This window comes from Mytilus californianus, unplaced genomic scaffold (assembly GCF_021869535.1).
Source record: "Mytilus californianus isolate M0D057914Y unplaced genomic scaffold, xbMytCali1.0.p SCAF_15, whole genome shotgun sequence".
Classification (NCBI taxonomy): Eukaryota; Metazoa; Mollusca; class Bivalvia; order Mytilida; family Mytilidae; genus Mytilus; species Mytilus californianus.
Window position 1 is genome coordinate 7,611,802 of NW_026262637.1, and position 17,549 is coordinate 7,629,350.

Genomic DNA, 17,549 nt, shown 5'->3' on the forward strand with positions numbered 1-17,549 from the left:
ATAGTACATGGATGCCCCACTCGCACTATCATTTTCTAGGGAGCCTTGGTGGCCGAGTGGTCTTAGTAGTCGTACTTGCTGTATCACTAGCCAGTCAACACTGATGTTGTGAGTTCTAATCCCGCATGGGGCAGGTGCAATTGACTCCAATCTGAATTGACGAGGATTGTCAGTTTTCCTACCGAAGGTCGGTGGTTCTCTCCGGCTTCCTCCACCAATAAAAACTGACTGCCACGAAATAGCACAATAGTGTTGAAAGTGGTGTTAAACACCAATTAATCAATCAATCAATCTATCATTTTCTATGTTCAGTGGACTCTGAAATTGGGATCAAAACTCTAATTTGGCATTAAAATTAGAAAGATCATATCATAGGGAACATGTGTACTAAGTTTCAAGTTGATTGGACTTTAACTTCATCAAAAACTACCTTGACCAAAAACTTTAACCTGAGCACTAAAAACTTTAACCTGAAGCGGGACAGATGGACGGACAAACAGAAGGACGAACTGACACACAGACCGAAAAGCATAATGCCCCGCTACTATGGTAGGTGGGGCATAAAAATACAATTAATTTAGTATACATCATATATATACTAGTTAAGGTGGCACGGTAGTATTTCCTGGCCCATAGGGATAATAATAGCCTTTTTAGAATGTTCTCCTGTTTCTAACACTGCCCAAAATTCTACATACACAATCTGAAGTACTTTCAATATAATATTTAGAAATGAATGACTGTTTACTTTTTTGCTATCTTTTTGAACCTGAGGCCACTTTTTGTTTTTATGTTTTTTTATCATGCAGTGAATATAACAATGTATAAAATTCTCAAAAACTCTTTTTAACCTGTATGTAAAATTATTCTATAACTTTCTACAGGTGATTCATTCCTCAGTCTGTTTAGTTGAAACTGTATGTTTTGTCCAATCACACTGTTCAGATACATTGACTTATTAGTAAGGTACACAAATGAGCAACCTAAACACTGGAATGTAAATACTATTGTGCCACCTAGAAGGTTACAAGAGTGCAATTATTTGTTTACATTTTTACCCCAAGATGGTACTAAGAATAGAATCTTGTATGGCTTCTGATTGGATGATACAGGATTGGAATTACTTTAAATCGAAAGCTTATCCAACAAGAAATGATTGTAACAGGATGCTGCTACAAAGTCTCCCAAAGGAAGCTCCTATAATTCGTAATTCCAAGAGTCGCCTGACATTGGGTAAAGTCCAGTGAAAATTGGTTTGGTCCAGTAAAGTTATATGCATTAATGATGCCTGGGGACTAACCCTGTATATCATTCAAATCATCTTGGCATGACAAACCAGAATATATATATGGTTTAGGGGTGGGGATCTCGACCATTTACAAGATATTAGAACAAGGGGGGTGGGGGAACCCCTTGGGATTGACCCTATACGTCATTCAAATGTTCGAGACATGATGAACAGGAATATATATAGTTTAGGGGTGAGGATCTCAACCATTAACAAGATTTTAGAACATTGGGGGTGGGGGAAACCCCTGGGGACTGACCCTATACATCATTCAAATGTTCCAGACATGACGAACAGGAATATATATGGTTTAGGGGTGGGGATCTCGACCATTAACAAGATATTAGAACATTGGGGGTGGGGGAACCCCTGGGGACAGACCCTATATGTCATTCAAATGTACAAGACATGACGAACAGGAATATATATGGTTTAGGGGTGGGGATCTCAACCATTTACAAGATATTAGAACATTGGGGGTGGGGGACCCCTGGGGTCGGACCCAATAAGTCACTCAAATGTTCGAGACATGAAGAACAGGAATATATATGGTTTAGGGGTCGGGATCTCGACCATTTACAAGATATTAGAACTTTCTCAAATGGCAGGGGGTCGGGATGACCCCTTGGGACTAACCCTGAATATCATCAAACCATCTTTGCATGACAAACCAGAATATATATGGTTTAGGGGTGGGGATCTTGACCACTGACAAGATAATAGAACTGTCTTAAATGGCAGGGGGTGGGGGTGACCCCTGGGGACTAACCCTGTATATCATTCAAACCATCTTTGCATGACAAACCAGAATATATATGGTTTAGGAGTGGGGATCTTGACCACTTACAAGATATTATAACTTTCTTAAATGACAGGGGTGGGGGTGACCCCTGGGGACTAACCCTGTATTTCAGTTGATGTGCTTTATCATGACAAACCAGAATATATATGGTTTAGGGGTGGGGATCTCAACCATTTACAAGTTATTAGAACTTTCTCAAATGGCAGGGGGTCAGGATGACCCCTAGGGACTAACCCTGTATATCATTCAAACCATCTTAGCATGACAAACCAGAATATATATGGTTTAGGGGTGGGGATCTTGACCACTTACAAGATATTAGAACTTTCTTAAATGGCAGGGGGTGGGGAGGACCCCTGGGGACTAACCCTGTATTTCATTTAATGTGCTTTATCATTTAGAACATTTTCAATTAAAAAGATTGTGTCTATCACAAACGGTTTTCAATTTATAATCATTTGAAAATTAAAAAAAATAAAATCCCATAGGGGTCTATAGTAAAACCCTCCTTTATTTTTGCCCCTCAAAGTACCCCTTTATAAACCCCATTGCATAAACAAAACCCTGATTGCACCACTAGACATGTTAGCCTTACATACTGTGAAACCCTAAGTTAATCTGACAAGCGGTTTTGGAGAACGGGTGCGGACAAGTTCAAATTTAAAAGCGGCGGAAGGGGAAGAGGAAGAGGAAGAGGAAGAAGAATATTAATAATAATAATAATAACTGAGCAAAACCAATAAGTCTCTCAAACTTCGTTTGGGAGACTTAATTAGGTTTAAACAAGAAGGTGTCCATAATACACGGATGCCCCACTCGCACTATCATTTTCTATGTTCAGTAGACCGTGAAATTGGGGTCAAAACTCTAATTTGGCATTAAAAATTACAAACATCTTATCATAGGGAACATGTGTACTTAGTTTCAAGTTGATTGGACTTCAACTTCATCAAAAACTACCTTGACCAAAAACTTTAAACTGAAGCAGGACACTGTCACATTCTATGTTCAGTGGACCGTGAAATTGTGGTCAAAACTATAATTTGGCATTAAAATTAGAAAGATCATATCATAGGAAACATGTGTACTAAGTTTCAAGTTGATTAAACTTCAACTTCATCAAAAACTACCTTGACCAAAAACTTTAACCTGAAGTGGGACAGACGGATGGATGAACGGAAGCACAGACCTAAAAACATAATGCCCCTCTACTATCGAAGGTTAAAATCTAGAAAATCAAATTCACATTTTACAAAGTATAGAAAATATATTCAATATCTGCACGTCAGAGCAATTAAAAATCTGCCTTTTTCATTAAGCGAAAAAAATAGACGATGTTTTTCATCAGCATTTTAAGTCAATTTTTGCCACATGACCATATATATTTTTTTGGTTGTTATGCAACACTGACATTTCTAGTAACAGGCACTGCTACCCATTTTTTCCTAGTTTGTGTAGTTTTTGAGAATTTAAATATGAAAACCACTGGTACCCTATGGAAAACGCATTACGAATAACTGCACTCTTGTAACCAGAAATATTTGGAAATTTGTATTCAAAGGGAGATAATGTTATGTGTTTATAGTGAATATGATTTTATTGTATTTTGAGTTATTTCCCTTTGATCTGAAAAAGCAAATCTATTTTAAACTATGACTCAACTATTAGTTGTGCAATAAATCTATAAATGTAGAGCTTAATTAACTATTTAATATCCCAACCCTCCTATTGTGGTATGGAACCTTGTGCTAAAATTTCTTACACATCCATACACTTATACTAAAGTTATTGTCTGTGAAACAATTTATTTTCCTTAAACCAGTGATGTAAACCACAAAAATAGTTCTCTAAAATTAGATATGATGTTATATCTATTTTCAACTATGACCCAACTTAAAACTTCTGTTAATTGTCCAATAACATCTGTGAATTTAGATTCTGAGAAAATATGTAATAATAGCATAGTTTCTGACGCAGAATAAATGTGGTATAAGTTCTTAAATACTTTTAAAATTAGACATTTACATGGTTGTATTCAGCATATGAAATAACCACATTGTTTCATTTTTTGTTAGAATCAAACTAAGTTTTATTTTTGGATACTTTGGACCTTTATGAGGTCCAGTTTGAAAAACTGGCCCAAAATCAAAAATTTAATACACTGTTAGATTGCATGCAGACATTAAAGAACACCAATGATTTAATATTTGAAGAAGTCAAACAAGGTTTAATTTTAGACCCAAATTTGGACCAACTTTGAAAATCAAGCACAAAATCAAAAAATCAAAAAAACCGTTGGATTGACCATATCAAATAACACAAACCATTTGATTTTTGATGAAATCAAACAATGTTCAATTTTGGACCCATCTGGAATACTGTGCCCAAAATCAAAAATCTAAATACATTCTTAGATTCAGCATATCAAAGAACCTCAACCATTCTTTTTCTTTCTAAATCAAACAAAGTTTAATTTTGGACCCTTTGGACCTTAATGTGGGCCCACCATGCCTCAAATCAAAAACCTATATACACGCTTAGATGTGGACCAATTTGAAGACAGGCCTCAAAATAAAAACAAGAGGCTTTCCAGTGACAGCAAACCGGATTTCCCTGCAGAGGTCGAATCCTGAAGAGTTGAGCAAGTATGGACACAGCATTTAACAGCTCTGAATTTGGATTGTGATTGAATATCTAAAATAGATTATTATCTAATTAATAATGAAAATGATATTTGCAAATCTGAACCGCAAACAGGATCATGTAAAAATTAAACATTAACACACACAACAAAAATAAAAGACCACATAACAACTGTGTCATCTACCTTCAAAACACATGACTTAAAAAAAGTAGCTATAAAGAAATTTTGATGTTATCATTACTGGTTCATGGAATAAGTTTGAGTTATTTCCCTTTGAACAGAAATATGGTTTAACATAGTACTCTAACATTAAATATGATTTATAATCATTAAAAATAGTTCTCTAAAATTAGATATGATGTAACACAATGTATATCTATTTTCAAATTATAATCAAATATAATTAACAGTTCCAAATATTTTTTTTTTCATTTGTCACAAACTAATATAGATCTGCAACTTACTTATCTACACAATGTAATGTAATGAAATATATCCTTTAATAAAAATAGATTATTATCTAATTGAAGGAGTTCATTTCATAAAATTTTTTATATATATATAGCATTTAGAAAATAAGTTTATACAGAAAAACAAACAAACCTACAACAAAATTCTTCAAACAATTTAGCAAAGAAAAAAAAAAAAATCCAAAATTTCATTTATTATTAATACAATGTCTTTTAAAAATCTTTTAAAAAATGAGCTATTTCCCTTTGTACAGAAATGGATTAATTCATCAAAAATTGAATTCTTGGGAAAGGGCTATAACTGAACAACAAGAAAAGCTAAAATTGTGAAAATTGAACTTGACCTTTATTTGGTCACAGGAAACAACATATCTAAATTAAAAAAAATTTCTTCAAAGCGTTTTCATGTAAATGAACGGACACTGTTTGGCAGCCGACCGCCCGTATTTTATGGTATAAAACCATGTGCCACAATTAAATAGCAATAAATAGACTTATACTCAAGTTATTTTCCAGAAATCAGAAAATCCTAGTTTTTTGGCCCCTTATTATTAAAGGGTTTGGACCATGACCCCTAAAATCAATCACAATTTTCCTTTTGAAGTATGGAACCTTGTTGTAAAATTTCATAAAAACACATACTCTAATTCACAAGTTAGTGTCCTGAAATATGAAAAATGCTTGTTTTTGACCCCTTTTTGGTCCTTAATCATGTTACTTACTAAACAGCTACAACAATAACCACCAAAATAAATCCAAACCTTCCTATTGTGGAATGGAACATTGTGCTTACATTTAATACAGATCTATACAGTTATACTCAAGTTATTGTCTGTGAATCAGACAGATAATTGTTTTTGTTAGGCCCTTTTTGGCCCCTAATTCCTAATCAGCTACTATAATAACCCCCAAAATAAACCCCAACCTTTCTATTGTGGTATGGAACCTTGTGCTAAAATTGAATAGAGATCCATACACCTATACTCAAGTTATTGCCTGCAAACCAGAAAAATAGTTGTTTTCGGCTCCTTTTCAACCCCTGATTATTAACGGTATGGGTCCTGACCCTCCAAAAATCATTCAAAACTTTCCTTTCGAAGTATGGAACCTTGTAGTAAAAATTTCATAGAAATCTATACTCTTATACACCAATTATTGTCCTGAAACATGAAACATGTTTGTTTTTGGCCCCTTATTCCTAAACAGCTACAACAATAACCCCCAAAATAAATTCCAACCTTCCTATTGTGGTATTGAACCTTGTGCTTAAATTTAATAGAGATCCATACACTTATACTCAAGTTATTGTCTGTGAACCTGACAAAAAATGTTTTTGTTAGACCCTTTTTGGCCCCTAATTCCTAAACAACTATGACAATAACCCCCAAAATTAATCCCAACTTTCCTATATTGTGCTAAAATTTTGACCAAAGAAATATCTCTTATACTAAAGTTATTGTCTTAAAACCAGACAAATAATTGTTTTTGGCCCCTTTCTGGCCCCTAAATACAAAACAGCTAAGACAATAACCCCCAAAATCAATCCCAACCCTCCTATTGTGGTATGGAACCTTGTACTAATATCTTACACATCCATACACTTACACTAAAGTTATTATCTGTGAACCAATTTCTTTTCCATGAACCAGTAAAACTGACCTTTTTTGGCCCCTAATTACAAAACCGCAAGGACAATAGCCCCAAAAACAATCCCAACCATCCTTTAGTGGTATGGAACCTTGTGCTAAAATTTCAAAGAGATCCATGTACTTATACTCAAGTTATTGTCTGCGAACCAAAATGTCTTCAGACGCAGACAACACCATAACATAATACTACCGCAAATAAAAAAGCTATAACTTCTTATTCCAATGTACTAGCTGCTAAAGACACAACTAGTTTGCTAATTAGGATAGTTATATGCGCATACTTTATTTACTCTTTGTGTTGCTGATCATTTTAGCAGTTTACATGTTTAACTAGTTACAATATTTTTAAGATAACAGTCAAAACTGCAAAATTTGGTAAAAATTTTCAGATTCTGGACATGAACATATGCAATTTGGTGGTTGTGTTGGTTGCTGTATGTCATTTTTATTTCTGGTTATTATTTGTACATGTACATTAATTGACTTTTGTTTTTCTCATTTAAATTGATTTACATGTTGTAATGTCTGATCGAGCCTATTATAAACACTCTAAATTAAGAAATTTTTGCAATGTTTTTATTATTGCAAAAAATGTGACCAAATTTTCTAGAAAGGAACAAATAACTTGTAAGTGGCCACATTTGTAACTGTCATTTATCATGCATTCTAATATGACAAGCTTCTTTCGCTTTGTAAACAACAGCATGATAAAATTTTCGATATATCTATACTTAGCGCAGACTCAGAGATATACATATTAATGGCTGTTACTATTTACCTCCCACGTAAATCCACATGTATCATAACCTATATATAGATGTGCAAACACTATGTGGATTTCTTTGTGTTCAAATTGAAATCATGGAAATTGAAAAAGAAACTACCAAACCGTTATTCCTATTCTAATGCATAACAAAAAGAATTAATGCATAAGATCTTAAAAAGTGTATAAAATCAAAACAAAATAAAATTCAGCGGAATTTCATGAATGATTATGGCGCAGTAACGTCATGTCAAAACATGATGTCATATGATTGAAAACTCTCTGGCTGAAGATTATTCTATTGCATGTACGCTCTAAATTTGGATAATATCGCATTAAAATGGAGTTTTGAGGTAGGTGTTGTTTCATTAACTATTCTATTGCATCATTCGCACATTCATGGATGTCAGCAAGTCAACATGGTGGTTTACTCCTTAGTTACAACATGTCAATTGTGGATGTAACAGTAAATAGTAGCCAACGAAAAATAAATGGGGAATGTGTCCATGGGACAAAGATGATGCCCCCGCTTGTATATAACATTATAAAGGGACATAACTCAAGAACTGTAAAAGTGACGCTACCCAAATTTGTACTTGATCTGAGTTTTGTGGTAATAAGTATTGTGTATAAGTTTCATAACATTTGGTTGAGGCAAACTGAAGTTAGAAAACAGAAATGAATCAAATCACTGTAAGCGCTATAATGCAGTTAACCAAAAACCAAGGCAAACGTAATTATGAAAACTGTGGCAGTGTTGCTTCATTTTTTTTAAAAGATTTGAAAGAACAAACATTAAACATGTTTATTAAATGAATTGATTATTGAGGCAAATTAATTAATATTTTATCAAGATTTTCAAAAGCAATGCATATATCAATGTATATTTTTAATGATGAGTTTGCAGTGGTACAAGTTCGCAATGATTGCAGTTGTTCTAGTTGGTAGTTAACGTTGGTACCAGTTGACTTTTAGTGGTACAAGTTGACGTAGTACGAGTTTGTAATAATATGAATGGACTTGCTTCCCAGGCAGAAACACTGAGTTTGGGTTCTACAGTACAAAAGTTATGAGACACAAATCAGCCAAAGGTTTACTACTACAGGGATCAAAGGTGAGGTCTGATTGACCTGCCCATAGTAAATGTAAATGACCCTTACCTTCACCAAGTCTATGATGTCACTCCATCCCAAGTTTGGAATAAAATGACAGGTTATTATAAAACAGTTGGTCAAACATTCTTGGGCTTTACACTGCTTGAAAGATTTATATGTTTTCTTTAAAATGAGCCATAAATAAAAAAATTTAAAGGCCCAGAAATAATTCAAAAAATAATTGAAGTAAATTCAATTAACCTAGACTTATTTTTGCATCAACTAAATTTTATAATAAACAAGAAATAATTGTAACAGGATGCCATTACAAAGTCTTCAAACAGAGCTCCCATACATCGTCATTCCCATGGTCGCCTGACATTGGGCAATGTCCAGTACAAATTGGTTAGGTCTAGTAAAGTGATATGCATATGTGACACCTAGGGGACTCACCCTTTATTTCATTTGATTTGATTTATTGTCCCGGCCCATACCAGAATATATGTGGTGTAAGGGTGGGGATCTCAACCGTTTACAAGTTTTAACAAAGAAGGGGGTAGGGTGTCACCAGGGACTCCCCTATATTTCATTTGATTTGTTATCTTGTCCCATACATGAATATATGGTTGAGGGGTGGGAATCGCGACCGTTTACAAGATAAAAGCACATTTTCAAATTGAAGGGGGTGGGATGACCCCAGGGACACACCCTATATTTTATTTTATTTGTTCTATTGTCCTGTTAGTACGGCGGCTTCGTGAAAAATTGTGCACATCCTGCTACAAGCATGAAACTGGGCACAAAGTTTCATCTAGTATTACTCCTTGATTTCAGATAGGGAGGCATCTGAAAAAATGCACCACTTCCGGTAAAATTCAATATGGCAGACATTATACTTAAATCAGCCCAATATCGAAGGCTGATATGTGAAAAGGTGTTATAACCATGGTACTATCATTATATTCGGCACAAACCTTGGTTATGTGCTACTTTTGGATATAATATATAGATTATATGACTTTAAAAGAGATTGTACTATAACAAGCGTATTTTTAGGGAGGGTAATTGAAATGTGTTTTAATGTATTGCTACTATCATTATATTGTGCAGGTGCAGGAACCTTTCTCTGGCAGACATAGAAATATCAACTTTTAATTTTAATATTCAACTTTTTTCAAAATGTAAAAAAAGTGTTTTTTGTGCCGGTAACTAAACTTTTGGCTTGAAGTTATCTTCAAACTACTAATTCACTATTATGTTTAAAATGTTTTAATACAAAGTTAACACTTCCGGTAAAAAAATGATATGGCGTAAATTTCAGAGTTGAGTCCTGAATCTGTATCCTCGATGTAGAGTTTTGGATAGATTGATTAAACATCTAATGAGGCTGTCACTAGAATCATGGTGCATGTGTCTGGTGCAGTGAAACACAGACTAGTCTGCTATCATTACTGTTTCGCTATTCCGTGACATAGGGGTAGACAAACTATGGCTTGTGTTTGGGAGAGCAAAAAGATTTTGATAAATACCTATCCATGACCTTTCAAATGCACTAGGCAATAAGTGATCACACACACTAACTGTGATCCATGTCTTTACCAGTTGTGATACGGTTCTCTGTTTGCTTGAAAAGGAAAAAGACTGCGTGGGAGAAATTGATGGCATTTGAAGATGTGACTTTAACATTAAGAATGATGATTGATCAGCCTAAATCACCGTGGTTTTACTGTAAGATCGCACAAACTTATCAGATGGGGTTAATTGAAGCAAGAAAATAACTATTTGCGCAAAAGGGAAGGATAATTGAGGCTATTATCAACTTGGTCTAGTCTTTTCCAGCATGTAAAACGTGCAATATACTAAGGCGGGTGTTTAGGAGGACGAGCTTGGAATTGGCTCTTATGCTACCAAGTCCAGGCGCTAATGGATAGCGAAGGGACAATGAGGATCCATGGGAACCCTTTCCAAAAAGTTCTTTGTGATGCCTCATCATCTTGTAAGGAGCTTGTATATTGTGGATGTAAGAAAGGATGTCGCAGTCGTTTTAAATGTGGAAAATCGGGTCTCCCGTGCACTGCTTTGTGTGCTTGTGGTAGTGATTGTGAATAAACATGTATTTGTGGCCAAAAAGTATTAATTTTAAAAACGTTTTAGTACTTTAGTGACTTCATTTTGTTTTAATCAATCTATCCAAAACTCTACATCGAGGATATGGATTGAGGATTCATCTTTGAAATTTACGCCATATTGTTTTTTACCGGAAGTGTTAACTTTGTATAACAACATTTAAAACATAAAAGTGAATTAGTGGGTTTGAGGATAACTCAAAGCCAAAAGTTTAATGACCAGCACAAAAAACATTTTTTTTTACATATGAAAAAAGTTGAATATTAAAATAAAAAATTGATATTTCTATGTCCGCCATATTGGATATTACCCGAAGTAGGGGTTTTAAAGACATATGTCCTATATATTGTATCCATGAGAAGCACCAGAGAAAGGTTCCTGCACAATATAATAGTAGCAATACGTTAAAAACACATTTCAATTATCCTCCCTAAAAAATAAGCTTATTTTAGTACAATATCCGCCATATTGGATTTTACAGGAAGTAGTGTTTTTGAAGACATCTAATCTATATGATATATCCATAGTAGTACATAACAAAGGTTTGTATGAAATATTATGATAGTAGCATGATAATAACACCTTTTCACATACTAGCCTTCGATATTGGGTTGATTTAAGTATGATGTCCGCCATTTTGGATTTTACCGGAAGTGAGACATTTTTTCTAAATGCCTCCCTATCTGAATTAAAAGAGTAATAGTTGAGGAAGGTCTATGCCAAATTTCATGCTTGTAGCAGGATGTGCACAATTCGTCTGAAATATGCTTGTAGCCGCTGCACTATGTTATCATTACTGAAGACTGTGTGTGTCTATCACTTACTGTTTTCAAGTAATAGTCATTTGAAAATTGAAAAAAAAAAATAAAATCCCATAGGGTTCTATAGTAAACCCCTCCCTTAGTAAGGCCCCTCAAAATACCCCTAAATAGACCCCAATGCACAAATGAAAGATTGATCGCTCCGCTAGACATGTTAGTCTTACATTTTATGAAACCCTAAGTAAATCTGACAAGCGGTTCGAGTTGTCTTTTTAGACTGTCCGAGTGGACTCGGTCGGACTTGTCTCAGGGACGAGTTGTCCACATTTCGTAAAACATCCCATCAACATTGATTTTCGGATCTGTTTCATTCATAAACAACAACAACTTTGGCAAGTCAGTGATAAACGGGGAATATAATAAAAGAAAGGAATTTAAATGTGCATACATTTAATTGAAATCAATTAAATAATCACAATCTTCTTAAACATGTAAAACGAAAAGAACATCATGATTAACAAAACTTACTTTATAACATCAGAATACTTACTAGCTTTCTATTAAACTTACCGTTCGTGTAAGTTGAAATTACTGCCAACTGAGACTTCTATATATTTATAACTTTATTTCCTCTATCATAGAGATTTGGTGTACATTTGGTGAGCATAAAAATTCAGCAATCTTTCCATTTGTAAAGGGGCATAACTCTAGAGCAGTAAAAGTGACGCCACCAAAATTCAAACTCGATCTGTGTTTTGTGGTAATAAGCATTGTGTATAAGTTTCATAACATTTGGTTGAGGCAAACTAAAGTTAGAGAACGGAAAAGAAAAATTCAGCAATTTTTTCATTTGTAAAGGGGCATAACTCTAGAACGGTAAAAGTGATGCCACCAAAATTCAAATTTGATCTGTGTTTTGTGGTAATAAGCATTGTGTTTAAGTTTCATAACATTTAGTTGAGGCAAACTAAAGTAAGAGAACGGAAACGAAAAATTCAGCAATTTTTTCATTTGTAAAGGGGCATAACTCTAGAACGGTAAAAGTGATGCCACCAAAATTCAAACTTGATCTGTGTTTTGAGGTAATAAGCATTGTGTATAAGTTTCATAACATTTGGTTGAGGCAAACTAAAGTTAAAGAACGGAAACCAATTTTGGGATGTACGTACAGATGGACAAGGGTAAAACTTAATGCCCCCTCCACTACGGCGGGGGCATAAAAATGTTTGGGTTAAGAAGTATAAGGATTGGACACATTTTTTTTGGTGGTTATTTGAGAAATAATTTATGCAAGCCTTAGATTTATTTGAAATTTGTAGCTTCTATCTTACAGGGGTAAATTGAACAGCCATACACATGGCAATCTTACCTTCTCTTCAGTTTTTAAAATTACCGTATTTAGATACAAGAAGATGTGGTATGAGTGCCAATGAGACAACTCTCCATCCAAGTCACAATTTGTAAAAGTAAACCATTATAGGTCAAAGTACGGCTTTCAACATGAGGCCTTGGCTCACACCGAACAGCAAGCTATAAAGGGCCCCAAAAATGACTAGTGTAAAACCATTCAAACAGGAAAACCAACGACTAATCTATATAAGAAACGAGAAACACTTATGAACCACATCAACAAACGATAACCACTAAGCATCAGTTTTTTGTCCTATTATTATCGAAATTATTCATGCAAGCCATAGATTTGTTATCATTTTCACATGGCCTGGGCCGTTATATTCGTTGATTTTATCCCTCGATAAAGCTCCAGATAAAATTCGAACATAATGGCCCAGGCCATGTGAAAATTTCCAACAAATCTATGGCTTGCATGAATTATATTCTTAATTTAAACATATATTTTATATGTTTCATTTTATTTCTTTTATAAAACTTTTACAAATCCAATTTCTGTATATTAATGAATTTTTAAAGACAACTGAATCTCAAAATAAAGCTTTTTGAAGGAACAAAAAATGTGTTTCCTTTGATTTGTTCATGCTGTTAGTGTCTCAGGTTAAACTATAACTTTGATATTGTGCCAGTAGAGTATTGACTATTGACAAAATTGACAATCAAAAGATAGTTTACCATATGGCAAAAGATATATATAGGGAAATATTTAAAGAGAACTTAGATTGCCACAAAATAATAACAGTTGTTCTTTTATCATGCATGGACATATAGAGGTCCCTATTAAGTTAAATGCTATGTTTTTTTTTGTCTTTTTAAAGTTTGGAGTCAGAAAATCTAATACAGGAAAGAGACTTGCATGCTAGAACATGTTTTGTTTAATTAAGTAAACACAATAATAATTACCTGTTTTCCACATAACCATATCCAAAAAGTCTTTTTCTTTTTCCCGTCTGCAAATACAAAAACAAAATCAGTTGTCTTTATAAGTAGATAAGTAGCAGTATATCCATGGAACTATTGATACAAGTTTTAGTTGGCATGTATATGTGTGTAGTGTGAGTAGGCCACACATACTAATTAAACTAAATATCAATGTTATATCAATAACATTAAACTTTATCATTGTTTATTGCAATTTGATTATTATATACCTGTTCTTTTCGATTTTTAAAATCTTATTTCAATGACTTGCAAAAGGTCAAAATGGAATATATACATGATATAGGTGACATCTAAGCAGAAAGTAGTAAAATGTCTCTTTAGAATAACCTGTATGAGAATATCCTTGGGCATATAAATATGACTGTTTAAAGTAAACTCTTGAACCAAACAAAGAACATGAAGAAAAAAGAGGCGGAAGATGCCAAATGGACATTCAAAACTCATAAGTCGAAGAAAATCTGACAACCAACGCCATCGCCATGGCAAAAAACAAATCAAAGCACGAAAGCGCTGTAAAGGCAGTTAATTACAGGTTGTGTGTATTTTGAGTCCAGTTATATCATTATCTTGCATAGTACAGTGTACTTATCAGAAGTTGCTTTCAGTATTTAAGATTTAGAGTTCTCTAATGATATTGAATAAGTTTTATGAATGTCATATTCTGAGCACTATATGAAGGCGATTGTTCTCACTTGTTTATGACAAGTGCATTATGTCCAGTTTGTACCTTTTTTATCTATGTTTATAGTCAAATTAGTTATCAAAGGTACCAGGATTATAATTTAATACGCCAGACGTGTGTTTCGTCTACATAAGACTCATCAGTGACGTTCAGATCAAAATAGTAACAAAGCCAAACAAGTACAAAGTTGAAGAGCATTGAGGACCCAAAATTCCAAAAAGTTGTGCCAAATACGGCTAAGGTAATCTATTCCTTGGATAAGAAAATCCTTAGTTTCTTCATTGGCAATCATAACACATCTCCTTATTTATATAATGATCTATATTCAACGACCTCAGGTACAAAAAAAATGTATGTAACTAAACTATGATGGGAAACCTTTGACTTCTTTCTTTATATAAACTTTTGATTTGGTACCATAGAACTATGTAGAGTAAATGTACATTGCAACATGTCAACTCTTTCAACTCCAAGCAAAATTATATTTCCAAGCATAAAGTAATTTATGAATGAAATAAAATGCTCCGCTGGGGCGCAGCTTGATACGACTGCAGAGGTCGAACCATGAACAGTTGGGGCAAGTATGAACACAACATTCAAGCTTGATTCAGCACTGAATTTGGATTGTAATTAAATATTTGACACAGCATAGGTTTCTGACACAGAATGAAAGTGGTCTAAGATACTTAAAAAAATTTAATTTACCTATTCAAACCATATAATTATTATTTGCTTTTATATATAAATCAGAAATAACCAATTTAATATGGAAAATTTTAAAGAAAAAAAAGGAAAAAGAATCCCCCCCCAAATTTTTTAAACCCCCTTATGATTCATCACCCCAAAACTCAATCCCAGCCTTCCCTTTGTGGTATGGTAGCTTGCAGTACAATTTCATAAAGATCCATACACTTGAACACATGTTATTGTCTGGAAACTAGAAAAATGCTTGTTTTTTGGCCCCTTTTTGGTCCCAAATTCCTAAACGTTTAGGGCAATTACCCCCAAACTCAAACCCAGCTTACCCTTTATGATATGGAACCTTGTAGTACAATTTCATAAAGATCCATACACTTACACACAAGTTATTGCCATGAAACTAGAAAAATGCTTGTTTTTTGCCCCTTTTTGGCCCCTAATTCCTAAAATTTGAAGGCAATTACCCCCAAAATCAATCACAGCATTCCCTTTGTGATATGGAACCATGTGATACAATGTCAGAGAGATCCATAGACTTGCACACAAGTTATTGTCATGAAACTAGAAAAATGCTTGTTTTTTTCCCCTTTTTAGCCCCTAATTCCTACAATTTGGAGGCAATTACCCCCAAAATCAATCCCAGTATTCCCTTTGTGGTATGGTACCTTGCAGTACAATTTCAGAGAGATCCATACACTTGAACACAAGTTATTGTCTGGAAACTAGAAAAATGCTTATTTTTGGCCCCTTATTCCTAAACTTTTTGGGCAATTACCCCCAAACTCAATTCCAGCTTTCCCTTTGTGATATGGAACCTTGTAGTACAATTTCATTAAGTTCCATACACTTACACACAAGTTATTGCCATGAAACTAGAAAAATGCTTGTTTTTTGCCCCTTTTTGGCCCCTAATTCCTAAAATTTGGAGGCAATTACCCCCAAATTCAATCCCAGCATTCCCTTTGTGATATGGAACCTTGTGATACAATGTCAGAGAGATCCATAGACTTGCACACAAGTTATTGTCATGAAACTAGAAAAATGCTTGTTTTTTTCCCCTTTTTGGCCCCTAATTCCTAAAATTTGGAGGCAATTACCCCCAAAAATCAATCCCAGCATTCCCTTTGTGATATGGAACCTTGTGGTACAATGTCAGAGAGATCCATACACTTACACACAAGTTATGTCTGGAAGTTACAAAAATGCTTATTTTTGGCCCCTAATTCCTTAACTGTTGGTACCATAACCCCCAAAATCAATCCCCACTTTCCCTTTGTGGTTATGAACCTTATTTCAAAATTTCATTGAGATCCATTCACTTAAACTAAAGTTAGAGTGCGAAAACCAATGTGTCTTCGGACGACGACGACGCCAACGTCATACCAATATACGACCACAAAATTTTTTTTGCGGTCGTATAAAAAGGAGTTCTTAATTAAGAAATAAACTGATTCGCTGAGCGCAGCTGGATACACCCGCAGAGGTACTACCCTGAACAGCTGGGGCAAAAATGGACACAATATTCAAGCTTGATACAGGTCTGAATTTGGATTGTAATTAAATATTTGACATATTATAGTTTCTGAATAAATGTAGTCAATGAACTTGAAATTGGTTATATGAATTGAATTTATATTCAATTAAAGATTTCTTGCTGTTGTGCAATACACTGTGCTGTTGTGCAATACTTAATAAATCTGTTGCCAGACTATGAACAAATAAAGTTCAATTTCTTCTCAATGTCATATTTGAAATTTATGAAAATCAATAGGGAGATTACATCAATAGCTATAAATAATTCACCAAAGTTTCATGTGAACTGCTTAAAGCATTTTTGAGTTGTTGTCCAAAAACTGGAAAATCCCCCCTTTTTTAATGAATAAAACCCCATAACTCAGAAATGTAAAATCTAAAATTTATAAAATTCTAAAGGGAGCTTACGGATTGATAATTTAGTCTTAGATGCAAGATTTTTTTATCAGTTGTTAGTGGCTTTGAACTAGCTGTCAGTAACTGCGAGTACTCTCAGATTTGTACTTAGTGTCTTTTTGTTGTTTGGATGTACAACTACCTGACCACGTCCACTTGTATTTGTATTTATCCATCTGATGAGTTTAGCCTCTTTCAACTGATTTTTATAGTTCTTTCTTATATTGTACTGTTACACCACTGTCCCAGGTTAGGGGGAGGGTTGGGATCCCGCTAACATGTTTAAGCC

General features: G+C 34.2%; 1 protein-coding gene across 1 annotated transcript in view; it reads right to left on the minus strand.

Annotated features, from left to right (window-relative positions):
* LOC127725310 (uncharacterized) overlaps positions 1-17,549 on the minus strand; it is a 55,408-nt gene that overhangs the window by 15,417 nt on the left and 22,442 nt on the right. Inside the window, exon 3 of the mRNA XM_052232239.1 lies at positions 13,912-13,958. Within this exon, the coding sequence (XP_052088199.1) occupies positions 13,912-13,958 (47 nt within the window). The remainder of the gene's footprint in view (positions 1-13,911; positions 13,959-17,549) is intronic.